Source organism: Anguilla anguilla, chromosome 7, assembly GCF_013347855.1.
Source record: "Anguilla anguilla isolate fAngAng1 chromosome 7, fAngAng1.pri, whole genome shotgun sequence".
NCBI classification, from domain to species: Eukaryota; Metazoa; Chordata; class Actinopteri; order Anguilliformes; family Anguillidae; genus Anguilla; species Anguilla anguilla.
In genome coordinates this window covers 43,733,661-43,750,742 of record NC_049207.1, presented here as the reverse complement: position 1 = coordinate 43,750,742, position 17,082 = coordinate 43,733,661, and the positions used below count along the sequence as shown (strand labels likewise).

The window sequence follows — 17,082 nt, the reverse complement described above, 5'->3', positions numbered from 1 at the left end:
GCACAGTGGGTAAGGAACTGCGCTTGTAACCGAAAGGTCGCAGGTTCGATTCCCGGGTAAGGACACTGCCGTTGTACCCTTGAGCAAGGTACTTAACCTGCATTGCTTCAGTATATATCCAGCTGTATAAATGGATACAATGTAAAATGCTATGTAAAAAGTTGTGTAAGTCGCTCTGGATAAGAGCGTCTGCTAAATGCCTGTAATGTAATGTAATGTAATAATATATTGGCTTGGAGATATGAGAGCTCCTCATTCCCCCACTGGGTGTTCAGTGCCGCATGCTGATCATCTCTAATTCTCAGCACGAACGCGAAGTCCCTGTCACATATGGAGCCCCCCCCCACTCAACCTGCCCCCGCACGCACCTCTTCTGCCTCCCCCCTCAACCCGCCTGCTTGCCCCCCCCCCACCACCCCCACCCGGCCTGCCCCATTTCCACAATGAGGCTACAGAGAAAGGGCCCACAGCCACAAACCCCCCACCAAAAAAAGAAAAACCCATCAGAAATAATAATCATTTGCCCTGCAATCAGAGACCTGTCCCAACAACTTCCAGACCCCCCCAGACCAGGCTGAGGCTATCCAACCCCCCTCCCTCTACCCCACACACCAATACCAGCCAAATCCTGATGATCAAAGCACGGAGGTTTAGTTCCTCCTGGTGCTTCCCAAAGCAAACCACTCAAGAGATGGAGACCGGGGAGGGAAACGCCCTCTAATTTCTCCATCCTGAGACTTTTTGTCTAGACACCATCTGGCCCGGGGAGGTTGTGGCTATCTGGTCGCCTCCACTAAAGTTTTTTTTTTTTTTTCAAGTTTGATGCCAAGTATATGCAGCCCGCAGCAGGCATCTTGCGCTGCCAAACGCATGCTAATAACTGGCGACTACAAAGTCCGTGTGACCGTGGAAGGTAATGAACATCTGCAATTTTACATACTGTAAAATGGCGGACCCCACAACCGAAACCACCTCCATTCATGAAGAGGTCCTCTCTGTGGGTGGCTAAAGGTCTGGCTCCATTGGGCGGATCACCACCCTTGCCACTCTCTGGCGGATGACCTCTCCTGCTGCTCTTCCTGAAGGAGAAGCAGGGTGTATACTGTGGAATTGGGAATTGGGAGAGCTCACCTTAAATACTCTGGGTCGCAGACACATGGCAGTGACCCCAATCAGCTGGAGCTGAGACTCCTCACCTCATCACTAAACTGGAGAGTAAATGTCACCATGCCAACGGTCACCCTGCCGACAGTCACCGAGGACACTTCTCAACTGCACATCGCAAGTGAGCAAATGGATCTGTGCTCTGACTAGAATACAGGAGTCACTCCAGTGGTGGAGTTGAAATGAAAACGAATATGGAGACTTTATACTTTATACACTACATGTTTTTCTGCGTCAAATATGACTTTGTATAACTGTTCCTTTTCCGGACAAAATTTATTCAAAATTATTAAAATGCGTCGTTCAGCATTCAAACAGTAGAGCACATGTGCCCCATACCTCAGGCAAGCATCTGAAGGTCCTTCTGGCAAAACAGCTGACACACGCATTTAAACCTCGTTCGAGGAAATTATGAATTGCACTAAATCTATCACACGCTCAGCCTTGCGGAACGCCGGCGATGCTGCCATGACGACGCAGCACAAAATCGTTCAGTTCTCCCACACCACCAACCAATAAAATAATCCCACAATACTTTGCAGCCCAGGCCTTGCGGACCATGTCTATGGAGGATGAGAGCAAAGCTGGCCTGGGCTCCTTTGTGTTTGTCTGTGTGTGTGTGTGTGTGTCTTGCCCCCCCCCCCCCCCTCTCTGGGGGTAATTACAGGCTCTCTCTCTCCATGGGGAGGGCGGGGTGTGCCCAGGAACCGCAACACCGCCCTCTGAATCCAGCCAGCCACGCCCACGCCAGCGCATGCCAAACCCAGACACCGTCACCGCGGAAACGCGCCAGCCTCCATCCGCACGCGGGCATCCCAGAACCCTCCGGGATGAATCACGGAACGCGGCGCAAACGTGAACGGGTAAGGCCGATTCGGCCATTACCAGAATCCGCCCTGCGTCCCAGTTTTAAAGAGCATTTGAGTCGGCATCTGCCGCATGTACGCAACCCTTCAGGAAGCAGAAGGAGAGGGGAGACGAGGGTCAGCTTCCCTCCGAGTGTCAGTCTTTGATTTATGGCTTTGTTTAGAGCGCGGCCCAGCCCACTGTAACAAGTCAGTATTTATAAACAACGTTCCTGTCCTGCTCCACTCAAAATATACACACATGCACACGCACCCTCCGGCCAAACCAAATATCCTTCGCCGGGCTGTCCTGGCATATGAAATTTGTCTCTGTTATGGCAGTTACAGACGAGTAAAAATGAACCACACCAACCGTATCACATGACAAAAGACCATTTACTGTGCGGCCAATCAGAAAGCCACTGCAAACCACATGCAAACTTTACTGAAGAGCACCAGGTTGCATAACTCGACTGGTAAAATGCAAAACGATGCTTCTGAAAACGTGTCTAACACAAGGACTCATAAATGTGCTGGACTGAACCATTTATGATATTTGAACTCTGACTGTAACAAAATGAATACACAAACATATAAAACCCAAAGAGGAACACAAAGTGCTTCCCACTTCTTTGCTATCCAAATGCCCTTTTTTGGATTGCTAATGTACTGCAGCGCATTACAAATGAAAATGTGTTTTTCTCAACTGAACTACCGCTCAGTATTTTGAGCGCAAACCAAATTCAGATTCAAATTCCGTGGCGTCAGTCAGACTCCTAGCATCCATTACAGCGTTACAAATTAACATTACAAATCTTTAAAACTGCTTTAAAATCGGTAGTGTCAGCAGTGCTCAGGGAACTCATCCTTCAAACGCATAAAACATCACATCTATTAATCAGCTATTCTGGGTACCAGCCTGACAGGACTGCGGTTACAGCAAATTACCTCAAGCACCTAAAATATTGAGCACGGATAAAGTTTTGAAGCTACACTCCATCCCTCCCCTTCCCCCCCTCCCTCCCTCCCTCTCTCCCTCCCACCTTCTCTAACTCTCATCCGTCTCTCTTTCTCACAAACAGTCCACCAGCCTTCCTCTTCATCAGAACATTTTACAGCAAAGAGAGAGCAGCGCATATTTTACAGACCCCTTGCTAAAAATACTTCAGTGCTGTGCTATTTTTAAAGAGCTGTCATTGTTATGTGTTTATTAGAAGAGACCAACAAACACACGCTTTTAATCACTTCAGTTAGAAAGAATAAGAGTGTCACAAACTTTTGTGCGTCCTTGTCACAGGCCTGACATACACTTCGCGGTGAGTTTAATCTCTTCGCGATTCCCCTGCAGAATGAGCGAGAGTCGGTCCTGCGAGCTGGGCTTGAATCCCACAGTCTGACATCGGATCTCGGCTCCTCCGTCCGGCCCGTCAGAGGAGCGACAGCTAGCCGGGGCCCAAAAATACTCAGGCACCGCACTCAGGACACAGGCCGGAGAGAGCATTTTTTGGGGTGGATCTAGCAGAGAATTTGAGCTGTACCTCTGTGGTATTTTGAGTCCAAAATAAAGGACCATAATACCACCAAGCTGTGATATACATTAATAAGAAGCATTTAGGCAGCAGTGTAGTGTAGTGTATAAGGGATTACAGGTTCAAATCCCAAACGGGATACTGTCATTGAACCCTTTATCAAAAGCTACTTAATTTGAAAGCTTCGGTAAAAACACGACTGCAAATTACCTATAAAAATAAGGTAAACGTGTAAATAAACTGTCAGTTGCTGTGAATAAGGTTGTCTGCTGAGAGAAAACTGCTGCAGTAATGAATGTTCAGAGCGCAATGTCAATGAGCTGTAGCACTCTGAAGTGACAGAACTGCGAGACTGCGGTGTGATGCCGCAGGTTTTGGCACCGATTTCACACAGACAGGGTGACAGAATGCCTGGCACGTCTCCAGCCCTGGCAGCTTGGCTGGCAGACAGCAGAACTCTCTTCTGCCAGGGCAGATGTGGCAGAGCAGCTCTGTCGCCAACCTTGGTAACAGCATCCTACCCGCAGGCCGAGTCCAACTGCCTCGATCCAGCCACCATTTTATCACGCCGGCCTGGACCGCTAGCTGTTCCGCAAGGGTTCGCCAAAGCTGGCGTCTGTCCCACCGAAGGAGAAGCAGAAACGCACGTTTGCGTTGGTGAGAGACGTACAGGCGTGCCGCTCTGCCTCGATTAACACAGACTGCGGCACTGCCCTTCCCTCAGTCAGCCAAACACAGCTCTGTACACACGCTGTCCCGTTCAGTTATTTACAGTAGCGTGTGTCACACTCCTCTTGTTCAAACTCAGACTTTATCTGCTCAGGTATGCCAGCCAGGCTACAGTAAAGCGTGGTGGCCCACTGCAGCAGGGTTGGGCTTAGGTTTAGTCCCTTTACAAGCTGTAAGCGCAGCGATGACAGCGTCGTTAACCTATCAGCAACACTGCCGGTGCGTGTAGCTCACGCCGTGCCAGCCCGTATCTAGGTCGCTGCCTCACACACCTGTTAAGGCAGTAAAATAGCCCTGAGCCACTTCCTGTAGCAGTAACAAGCCGTGTTTGATCCAGCACGGTTCACTTTACTCAGACACATAACGTACTGTGGTTTAATTTACTCAAACACACAATGGCTGGTCTCATTTTTTTTACTGAGACACGCCGTAACGGGGTTCCGTTTACTCAGACGCTCAGTAACGAGGTTCCTTTTACTCGGGCGGAAGTCTGGTTGAGGCCGGACCCTTCTCACACCGGCTGCTGTTCATCTGTAATCATTAACGGGGGTTAACCCGCACCACTCGGTCCTTCCCCTGAGAACTTCGAAACCCGCCTCTCAAACACAACAGAAATCAATACGCCATCTCCGCAGGGTTTGTTTGCTCGGGCGCCCGCCTTCGCACAATTTCTTTTTTCCCGCCGGCAAACGTGCCGCAGTATCGCGCATTACTGATTTCGTCCAATTATAAATTATTTATTTGCGTACATGTAAATTTCACACACATGTAAATACATTTTTTCATATGAAGGTGTCGTGCATCCTTTCTGATGTCTGATCCCTCTTGCCTGCCCTGTCTGTCGAAGGAACAGTGTGGGAGGGCCGGGGGCGACTTTGGAACCCCCAGGTTATGAGAATTCTGTAGGAGTCACAAAAGGTCATGATTTCATCTGCCATGTTGACTTATAAAGGATAAAATCAGAGGACTCAAAACTCCTCTGTGGCTGGTTGTTATATAGCCTAACAAATGCATCTTTCTTTGCCGTGAAATGCATTAAAATGTGTTTTACAGTGCCTAAAGACTTACAGCTGCATCATTTCCTGTTCAATGTTCACTTTTTCTACTAATCTCATCTTCTGAGTGAAGGGTGTATGTGTAGTGAGAGTGGCCTAGCAGGAGGACACACAGCTGTGTGCGGAGACGGACACTTCCGTCCACCAATGAGATCATTTCACCAGTCTCAACCTTGTTGAGGACTCCAGTCTGAATATTGAATAAAGTGTCGTGTTTATAACTCGTATGAACATGCCGACATTGCTACATATGCACCACGCACGTAGCCAAACAACATGGCTCTTAAAAATAGCATCACTGACTACAGATGCTCAGAAGGCCATTTTTTTCAGCAACAAGAACAGAGTATAAAAATACACACTTATGATGAGATGAAATTGTGTGAGTGGGAGTGTTGAAACTGCGTCAAATCTAGAACACTCTTCAAAAAAAGAAGTGAAAAGTGAGGTCAGCGTTAGCATACGCTCGGCTCTGTTTACGACTGTAGATGCAACACCACTGTTATTTGGTAAAGTACAAAGGCTTACAGGTAACCATGACAACTGTTCACACGCTTCTGCAAAACCCCAGAAGAATAAAAATATGTAGCCTACACACTACCGACACACATCTGGCGTTTCATGCATTGCCTAATATTCCATATTCAGATCAGCATATTTAATTAGGAGCAAAACATTTTCATATTTAATCACTGTTTTCATATTTAATTACTGTTTTTCCAAAGCCAGGAGATGCAAAATGTGTCACAAAAATAAAACGGCTCCCTAATTTCCATCTTCCAAAAATCAAATCTAGATGCAATCCATGCGAGAGCGTTTACAGCGGCAGAACTTCAAAATTAAATTTACATTTTTTAAGAATAATGCACTTGCGTAGGACACCTGATACGGCCCTGCTAAAATTTATGTTCACTCCTGGCTCACATCTGATTGGCTCCGGGGTGTTAGATCAGTAGCAAAAGGGTTTGATTTAGGAGCAGTTCCCACTCGGACACATGACACGATTCCTGTCTGAACACCGTTTCCAGTCCCGTTGCACCTGGACTTCCTCGTCTCAAACGAAGCAGGTGAGAACACTGTGACATCACTAAAGACTCACGTCTGTTGTCCAGCTTGCTGTTCTGTCCCAGAGGAACTGCAGGAATGTATCAAGACGCTAAAATGCTACCAACAGCCAATGAACCGAAGCAAATACTGAACATACTTTTTTTTTTTTTAAATCTACAGATTTTGATCAGTCTTAAGTTTTATGTATCTGCTCAACATTAATAATATTAATTAAAATGTTACAGATAATCACATTCAGCACAAATGCAGTGTATTAAGTTGTTATTATAAGGCTCCATTAAAATAAATGTTTGAAAAGAATTTAAATAATTGACTTCTAATTATTTAGTCCATATTAATAACGTGTATGGTTATACAGAAATACAATTTAATTCCTTCATAAGGTTGTACTGAATGTATAATTCACTTGCAGCTGTCCGCTAGTCCACCCAAAGGGGTGACTAAACAAAAAATAAATACAATGATATAAAAAGTTCCCTTAAAAATGGCAACGTGGTGGATGAAGTCTGTACCCCCACGGCCCAACTCATCTGACAGAGAATCACACTTACATGGTACAAAAAATGATTCCTTACAGTAAAATCCAACTAAACCCAACTCTCTACTGCAGACTGCAAAGCACAGGTTAGTCAATGCACTGGCATTATGGAAGCATGTCTAAATTGCCATTATATATAGCTACTTAGTGTAATATAAAAACTTAATAATTACAGTGAGGGTAATAGTAATATCTGCAAACCAGAAAGGTATAATTTACCCATAAAAACATTTCATCTGTAAAATATGTACAGATGATGAAAGTACTATTAAATTGAATATATTAATATCCATATAGCCCTGGGCCCCTGGAACCTGCCTTAGAATACCCAAAACCAGTTTGGAGGACCCCCTGTCCTACTGAGCTGACTGAGCGAATCCACAGCAGTCTCTCACCCAAACAAGTTTATCTTTTTACAAGCACTGAGCATTATCAGCACGCCAGGGCACGCTGTGTAAACGAATCAGTTATCTTTCCACATTAACCAACCTGAGCAGGACACACTTACAGCAATGGTCTGTCCTCAAATCAGATTATATTTTATACATTCAGGCTATGTGGGAGCCACAGCAACGTACTGCACATTACTTGTATTGTACATATTTGTTTAATTCCTTCCTGAAGCACGAAATAGCTGGCCTACGTGCACATCGATTTGAGTTTTTTTTTTTTTTTTTTGTGTGTGTGTTATTTTTGAGAATTTTCATTTCAATTTGTTATATAAAAATTAATTTAGACAATGACAAAAGATTCAGAGCCGTTAATAAAAAAAAAAATCCTTTTACATTTTTAATTTTAAGCACTTATAGCAGGCGCTCTTATTCAGAGCGACAGAACATCAGCCTACATTTTAAAGTGACTAGTTATGCTTGTAAACTAGGGAACATAAAACCTTGATAGTCCGGGTATCATAAGCTGCAGTTTCCATTGAACATGGGGCCATAACCGAGATAAACATGCATTTTCTCCGCGATGTAAAACTAATGGAAACCCACTAAATGCATATTAAGTTATTGGATATTCACTACTTCCCAGTGAAGAATGGAAAACACCGTGTTGGTAAGTTCAGCGATACCTGCTGCGTTGCCCGCCTGAAAGAATGCATCCCAAATTGCGATATGATTTCCCCGGAAAGCGGCGTCCTGATACACGCTTTCTAATTTAATGGAGTTAAAAGCAGTGCTTTATCGTAGGTTGCAACTGCAGAGCGCGAACACTGAATTTCACGTGTTGCGGATTCATATTTGACAGTTTCTCGGACAAGAACTTTACCTATAACTAACCTATATTTACCACGTCTTTAATCTGTCCGGTTGTTACTGTTGTTGTGTAAATTAACATGAAGAAAAACACGTTTGTGGCAATAAGGTCACATCACGTTTGAGTGAAGGCTTATCACTGTATAAAACATTCTTGTTATGTGTTGATAAACCAGAGGTCCGCCTCCCGTGGCTACTGCTATCATGCAGTCACTTTAGATAGCCATTTCTGCATTTATTTTAAACGGATACACATTGAATAATGATATCGGCAAGCTCTTGCGTTTTCACGTGTCAAACTTCAGCAGGACGCCGTGTTTACTGGCAGAATGGCCCACAGCTGTACCGAATTCAGACCGGGGAGAAAATCCCGAGCCAACCGGTAACATATCGACATTTTGGTATTTTCCAATGCATGTACCATAGGCTATATCTAAATTATTCACGCCGGTAAAACGCATCGTCGTAGAGCAGTTAATGTAGTGAAATATGAGAAGTTAAGAGACAGGTGGAATAGCGATTTCTGTACCTGTCATCGTAGCAGAAATCAGCGCCGAGGGTGTTCAGATAGAGGACCAGAGCCACGGCACTACACACCAACTCTGCAATCATTTCTCAAAAAAAGGAAAAAAATAAAGAAAGAAAATGGAAGAACAGGGGAGACAAATCAGTTGCCCCTATTTTCTTTCTTCTTTGTCAAGGTGCCTCTGCAAAAACTGAAATTCCGACTCCCCATCCTCGCAAAGTGGAGAGAGCGAACAATCCAGACATTCTCTCCCTAACCCATTTTGAGTTTGTAGAGGTCAACGGTGATCCGAAGAAGAAGACAAAATGAGCAGTATTTACAGTGCGGCTGAGCGCATTTGGACGGCTCCGCTCCCTGTGCCCAGCTGATGAATTCTGGTCACTGAATAAACGACTGATTGAGCCGCATGTGGTAAAGTCGTCTACGCGCATGCGCTCGACTCCTCCAGCGCCGTGTGTTGATGCATTGTGCAAACGGCAAGATATCATTCCATATCCCGGGAGCGGTGTGTGTTTAGCTGTTTTTTCGTATTCCTTTAAACGTGACCTGTAAATCCGCTAAAAAGACCTTAATGCGGAATGTTGCTAGCAACATGTTAAACTATAGGCGTAGCTATTTAATTAAAGTTGGAATATTTAGAATTCCCGGTAGATTTCCGCGCGCATATTACGAGGGCGCTGGATCCTAGCAATCATGACAATCATGGGGAATCGCGGTGTAGTTTACTGAAAACGGAAAAGCGTGTTCTTTTACTGAATATTATTTGGTGCTCTACGGCCGTGAATTTAGCACAATTGCGCGCTAATCCGACCCTAATCCTCTTGAGTGCGATGTGCATTAGAGAAAATAGGCCAACAGTGATCCATTAGTATCCTCAACACAACCCTGTGGCAATTTGCACAATTGGCTAATCCCTGTGGCAGCTTTTCAGCACCTTTTCTTTTGAAATATTCTAGTTTGTAGCAGATTACATTTACATTATACATTGTTTATACATTTAAAACACAGTAAAAATAAATTAGTGAGGCATGTTTCATTATCTTTTAAAATTCTAATGTGATTTTCCAGTTGCACTATTGATAGTACTGATAATATTAATGATGCAGTTAAATTGGTAGTCTCATATTTTACAGTGCATAACCACTGCAGTGGTGACATGCAGACCAGAAAGGTTTCCTTTTCTGTAAAGAAACTGAGTTTATTGTAGGTGTTGACATGCATGATCCGTTCTGCTGTGTGCCTGTTCATTCATAAACCAAGAGGCACCTGTCAGGGTCTAACTCTTATGAAATCTGTTCTTTTCTGTATTTTTAAAGTTTAAATTGCACAATAAGAGTGAATGGAGCCTGATTTGGGGATATTATTATTATTATTATTATTATTATTGTTGTTGTTGTTGTTGGGTAGACTTTAAAAGCCTGTGTTTAAGAGATAGTAACAAAATATGTCACATGGGTGTAAAAACAGTCCATCTGAAGTGTAATAAACTTTCATTTTTAGTTCAGTAGAACTAACATGGTCAAATTATGCTGGAGAAATGACAAGAAAATATAATGTGACCAGTGAAAACTCATCTGAAAGAGTTATGCTTGATTATTACTGTTTATCACTGCCTGCACAATAAATAAAAAAAATACTAAAAAATGTCGACAGAAAGATAATCCTCACCCAGTTCCTACATAACTGGGCTTTCATATGGTTGATTTTTAGCATGGTTACATTTATAAATGCATTAATCAGTGTTTCTGAAAAGTACCGCAGGCAGCTTTACTTCATCTGAGTGATGCTGTACCAAACTTCCGGTCATAAGGCAGGGAGCCGTGCAATCTAAAACCGGTCAGCAGAGGGCTCTCACCGTGTGCGAACAACTTGCGCGGAGAGCACATACTCCCTTCTGCAGGAAGCCGTTTACTCCAACATGTTTAAAATTGCATCATGTGTGCCGAATGTTCGTTTTTAAAGCAAAACCGCTCCGGTATTAGGAGTTGAGCTGCCTCTCCTCTGTCCCACAAGAAGGTTTTTCCGTGTGCGTCGGAGGGAACTGGAGAGAAGAAAAGACTGGATTTCGGAGCTCTTCTGTTAGCGCAGAAACAAAGGCCGTAGCCGGGTCCAGTGCATATTGATGCAGTTCTGCTTGAATAGAAAGACCTGCTTTACCCAGGAACACATCAATGTGTCCATTCACTGAGCTGCAGCCCGCCATGAGGTAACGCATTGCAGGAATGAATTAAACTCATCAGACGACTGACCCGGACTGCAGGCAGTCGGCTCACTGAAGGAGATGTGTGTGCAAATACTGAGGAATATGTGGACCTGTACGAGGCTCAGTTAGCACAGATTCCAGATGACATTATTATGTTAGTGTGTGTTTTGCAGTGAGCATGTCACAGAGTAATGCTGGTATGTAGGTATCTCAGTTTCCCAAATGATTTCAATCAAATATTTACTATTTTTTAAAAACCGGTTCATATTCTAATTCCTTCTTTTTTGGGGGAAAACCTTTGCAAAAATAGTTTTGAAAATGCAATAAATATTCATGCAGTTTAAATGAATTAATTACATTTTCCCATTTAATAAAATGAGGAGTGTTTAGCAGCATGAAAGTTTTATGAAAATCTAACACTAAACATTCTGTAATGATCAAACTGCATACAGCACAGCCATCCTTTTCACTTATTCGAGGTTTGGCTGCATTTACCGAGTTTTAGGTTATGACTGCGCTTCCAATCAATTATGAAACATAACAATCACTCCCACAACCAATGAGAAGTGCTCTTTCCAAGCCAGACGTTCCACACTGCTCCCTGCTGAAGACCAGCTCTTCTATTCTGGAATGTTCAGTACACATTTCCCCACCTCAGTATTTTATTTGATTCATTAATAGTCAACATATTGGAGGTACAACAATGTGGAAAAAGAGATATAAATAAAACAGTCATATCTCTCATGCAGAACTCAAAACATTATATATCATTTGTATAACTCATTTTTTTGGACAAAGATGACATATAACAGGGTCCACCCTTAAATATTTGTCATGCTGTGTCTGGCATTGTGCTTTGGAAGACGATGGAGGAAGTCTCCTGTTGCAAGAATCTGACCAATATTTGCGGTGAGATGCCTGCATAATCACACACAGATAATGCTCCAGTGTTACCCAGCACCCATCAGTCACTCCACAGTATTCCTGCCTGACCTGGACTACTGCCCATCAGGTGATATACAGCTGGAGACAGTGATGTTCATCCTGTCCATCTGCAGTGGTTAAAAAACCTAGCCAGTCAATGCAGACAGACTGCTGAAAACCACACAAACTCCAAAACATAAAACCTTAAGGTGACATTAAAATTAAAATGAAGACCAGGTGAATCCTGTTTTAAATCTGCATCGCAGGTAGCCTTGGATGTTGAGTGAAACCCAGGTGAGGGCTGACAGTTGAAGATGAGCTGTGTAGCTGGGTTGTTTGTTAAAGATTAGCTGATAGGCTGCAAGATTGATACAGCCAATCAGCTCATCTTTGGTGACTGGTTGGAAGTCTGTGAAAGAGGGTTTGATAGTATTAGTTTAAAATGAGAGTCATTCCTAACGTTCCAAGCATCTGATTTCAGCTCTCGCCGGGCTCCAAATCCTACCCTGTGTCCCCTGCTCATCAACAAAATGTAATTCTGTTATTTTTCCTCTGTCCTCTCCCTCCTGCCCTCAGGGCCAGGCAGTTCAATGGATTCCTGAGATATTACATCCGGCAGATCCACCAGCCTGGCTTGGATAAGTCACGGATAAACAGCCTCCTCATCTCCGGTTCTGCACACGCACACAAACTCAGCAACCTCAGTCTCCTTAAAGTAAATCTCTGCCTGTTGAAAATATTTATGATCGTTTATTTATGACCCCTAATCTCTCAGTGATCTCTCTCTCTCTCTGAGTGTGCTACCTGGCCACGATGCAGATGAATTTCCACTTTCCCCTTTGTTACCTGCTCCTACAGACACCTGTGTAAGTCAGGGGAGGTCAGGAGCTACACGGTAAAACAGTCCAGCACAATGTATGATGATATAGCATGACACAGTGTTAAAAGTGTTTGTTTTCAAATCGATATACATGCAAACGGTAAACATTATGTTTAATTGCTTGGATTATTTTAGCCCCTGACTCATCGACATCTCTTTCAGTTTAGCTTTTCCATGATGTGAGCATGTATTTATAACTGGAGATCTTTCATCTGTATTTGCAAAAACACTTGTTTTGTTATGACAGAGTTTAAACCGCTCTTGTGTGCAAACACAGTTTACAGACCCTGGTGCATTAATCACAGAACAACAGATGCGAGCAGTAATCATATATCAATCCATTCCTCAATGTTTGCAGAGGGAGAGGTTAAACTCTTTAATGAAAGACCTTGCAGCAAACACTCTTAGAGATTCTTTAAACAGGCAAAAACAAATCAACATATTTTTCCACGGTCTGACAGGAAGTGATGTAGTTCTGCGAGGAGCTGGAGCCAGTCTGTGATTTGTTTATTTGTAGATGCATCTAAAGGTCAGTTTGTATTTGGAACCACATTTCCATCTTGTTCTTCCAAACCTAGGGGAGTGGGGGTTTGTGGGAGGAAATCTGCAGGGGGTGGGTGCCTGGTTGGCACGAGGCATGGTTGGCATGGAGCATGGTTGGTACAGGACATGGCTGGTATGGCACATGGTTGGCACGGAGCAGCATGGCTAACTCCACTCCTTGGCTTACCATCCTCCTGCTGCCACCATAGAACCCACCAACACAGACAAGAAAACAGCGACCTGGAGAGCTACAGTGAAATTCAGAGCCAAGCAGATCAGGATCCTTATGTTCTGACCATGTTACTGCTACTGTAACAATCAGTACCTGTGTAGTACCTATGTGCTGGGTACCTGTGTGTATTACGTGTGCGCAGGGTATCTTTGGATGGTACCTGTAGTACATTGGTACTGGGTATCTGTGTGCAGTACCTATGTGTAGTACCGGTGTGTATCACTTGTACATAGGCCTTCCTCAACAGAATTCAAATGCACACTATTCAACAAATTATTCAAAATAATGAAAATACTCACAACATAAATGTTACAGCTTAAGGACATATTTAATGTACGATTAGGATTATGAGCAATGTATAAGTTATGAAGCGGCTAAATTAATCTTATGAGGGTGTTTAACATGAGGTGTGTGCCATTTAAATTTCCGGTAGTAATTTATAATGTATATTTTAGCCTGAAGCTGGTAGCCATGATCAGCTCCACATTGCTTTTGGAGAAGCCATGCTTACAGTACACGTGCCTTTATGGTCCTGGTGCAGAACCATTCATTTTCCAAACGTGCACTTTCTTTTTTAAACCTTTCTATCTCTACACATCACTATACAATTTAGAATGAAAAGAAGTCCTTAAACAACACAGCTAAAACAAAACAGAAAGCCATTTTCTGTTTTTCATATAAAATGAAACATTCATTGATCAAAAGGAGGATTAATCTATTACATTGTGCAAGTAATGAACAGATAGAAGTTCTGTATATAAAAAACCTTCTATTAAAAACAAATAATAATAATAAATGTATTTTTGGACATTAACTCAGCGTTTGCACTTGGAAGAAGGCCAAAAATGCTGTCAGTTTTTGGCAGCTGAAGCGGACCCCTTTTTTTAAGAAGGTAAGAGTGCGTGTGAATGGATGAGGATGTCTGGTGGAGAGGAACGTGTTTCCATCCCCTCCCCTCCGCTGATGAGCCTGAGAGCGAAGTGCGGAGAGAAGAGTCGCTGTTCCCAGGGAGGAGTTATTCTTAGGCATCGGAGCGACTCCGGTCCATCTCACGGCATCCTGCATCTTTTCCTTTTTTTTTTTTTTTACAAACGGAACACGCAATCAGGAAGTCGCGGAAGGTGTTTACGGGGCGCTGGCGTCTGTCCGAGCAAGCGTGGCGTGTGCGCGAAGGGGCTGGTACACACCAGGTCACGTGACACGGTGAAGCGCCGCGACACGATCTCTGTCCTAAAACAGAACAGAAACATCCTGAAGAGCTTCATCACAGCAGGCCTTATTATTCACACTCCCGCTCTCACAAGCGGCAGGCTGTTGACCCTCACACCCGTCCAGCATAAATCAGAGAAGGACAGCACAAATCAGAGTCCATTGCTGGAGGACAGGGCCCAAAGAGGCAATCAGATTCCAATGTACGGCAGGGCAGGGACCGTAGGGGCCAATCAGAGCCCTTGTTGCTGCAGGACAAAGGCCAATCAGTGCCAATGATACTGTAGGAAATACATGCACTTGTATGTCTCTGATAGACAACATGCGACTTTAAAAATGATCCCGGTTCTTCAGGAGTGTTTTTAAAGAGCCAAAACATTTCAACCGCCGGAGTGAGCATTCACATGGACTCAGACACATAACTCGTGCTCGTAAACCGATGCTCATTGCGCAATGATATTTAACGGTCGGGGAAGAATGCGTTCGCGGAGAACGTGCGTGCTGCTGGGGAGAAATAGTGCCCCACGCGGGCGCATAAACACTGAGCTCTGCGGAGGGGGGCAGGTGTGCTGAAGATCGCAGCCAGGAGGGCTCGCAGGAAGCTTTATGAGCGATGCGTTTATCGCTTGGAAAATTATCCCGGCCAGCAGCTTTCTCTCCCGGACCCGAGCCCGCGTTATGGATCTAACAGCCATTTAACATGAGACCTTAGACTAACTCGGATTCAGCCCGAATGCTCAGACTCAGCTCAAATGCTTAGACTCAGCCCAAATTCTCAGACTCAGCACAGATGCTCAGATTTAACCCAAGCACTTAGATTCAGCTCAAATGCTCATATTCAGCCCAAGCGCTCAGAGTCAGACCAAACACTCAGATTCAGTCCAGACGGTGCGAAACAGCTCAAACGTTCAGGCTCAGATCAAAGATCAGGCTCAGCCAAAACGCTCAGACTTAGCCCAGTTCCACAGATTCAACCCAAGTGCTCAGACTCAGCCCAAATGCTCAGATTCAACCCAAGTGCTCAGACTCAGCCCAAGAACTCAGATTTAGCCCAAGCACTTCGATTTAGCCCAAATGCTCATATTCAGCCCAAGTGCTTGGAGTCAGCCCAAACACTCAGATTCAGCCCAAGTACTCAGACTCAGCCCAAACACTCAGATTCAGCCCAAGCGCTCAGACTCAGCCCAAATGCTCATATTCAGCCCAAGTGTTTCGATTTAGCCCAAATTCCCATATTCAGCCCAAACGCTTGGATTCAGCCACGCATCTCCGCCATTCAACTTTGAGTCGAAGGTCACAAAAGCCACAGAGAGGCCACGCACATTGTGACATCATAGCGGTGCACTTACAATTCCACTGCTGTAAGATCCCAGGGAAAACTATTTTACTCTCAAACTTTCCATGACAACATGACCACTCCATACAAATACCCTTTTTTGCCAAATTGGAAGCAAATGTGGCTCTGGGATTGTGATGACAAGACAGGAGGGAGAGAGAGTGGGAGGGAGAGGGAGGGGGAGGGAGAGAGAGAGGAAGGGAGGGAGAGAGAAGGGGTGAAAATGTCATATTTCCCTGAGATTGTGGTCTCTCCTTTAGATTATATCTGTAATATTGCATTTATTCTTCAAAATAGAGAAAAGAGGGGAAGTGTGATTACTGAGTAATTATGGGAAAAATGATCATGAATATTTTGAAGAATGAATAGAATATTCATGATCATTTTTCCCATAATCACTCAGTGATGATTATTTCCCCCCCTCTCTCTATTTTGTAGAATAAATGTAATATTATTTGTAAATATAATAAAACATAGGTAGAATAGTTTCTCAATCAAGTGCTCAATCTGAGCGACAATCTAAGGGAAATACAAAAATCCAACTCAGAGACTGGAATACCAAAGACTGAAGTGAACATTTTATTATTGATTTTGGAAGGATTTTAATATTATATGATATATTGCAACTGACAAACAGCACACCAGCCCAGTACAGTATATACCCATGTGCAATATTTCTACATCTACGCTGCTGCCATGTGTAATATAAACATTTAAATGTCTATTTTACTGAATAGCCATGAAGACCAAGCTGTGCAAAAAGGCATGTAATGTGAAAACATTTCTGTGGCTCTTATAAGTGCATGTAACCGCTGTCCCTAGACATCACACAGAGTGATCTATGGCTGTAATTCCACCATGCAGTGATTACACTGCACTCCTGATTATAAGTTAACCCAGCGTGTATGTGTGTGCGTACGCGAGCGCACGTGTGTGTGTGTGTGTGTCTACGCTGAACATTTGTGCGTATGCGTGTATGTGTTTCTGCCCTGTGAGAATGTGTATGTGTGTGTGTGTGTGTATGTGTTGAAACGGAGCATTT

The 17,082-nt window shown here is 43.8% G+C and overlaps 1 protein-coding gene across 1 annotated transcript in view; it reads right to left on the bottom strand.

The window, feature by feature from the left end:
• The window catches only part of tmtc2b (transmembrane O-mannosyltransferase targeting cadherins 2b), a 65,850-nt gene extending 56,709 nt beyond the window's left edge, over nucleotides 1-9,141 (bottom strand). The window contains exon 1 of the mRNA XM_035427298.1: nucleotides 8,717-9,141. Coding sequence (XP_035283189.1) covers nucleotides 8,717-8,799 — 83 coding nt within the window. The 5' untranslated portion in view covers nucleotides 8,800-9,141. The remainder of the gene's footprint in view (nucleotides 1-8,716) is intronic.
• Between the last annotated feature and the right edge of the window lie 7,941 nt (nucleotides 9,142-17,082).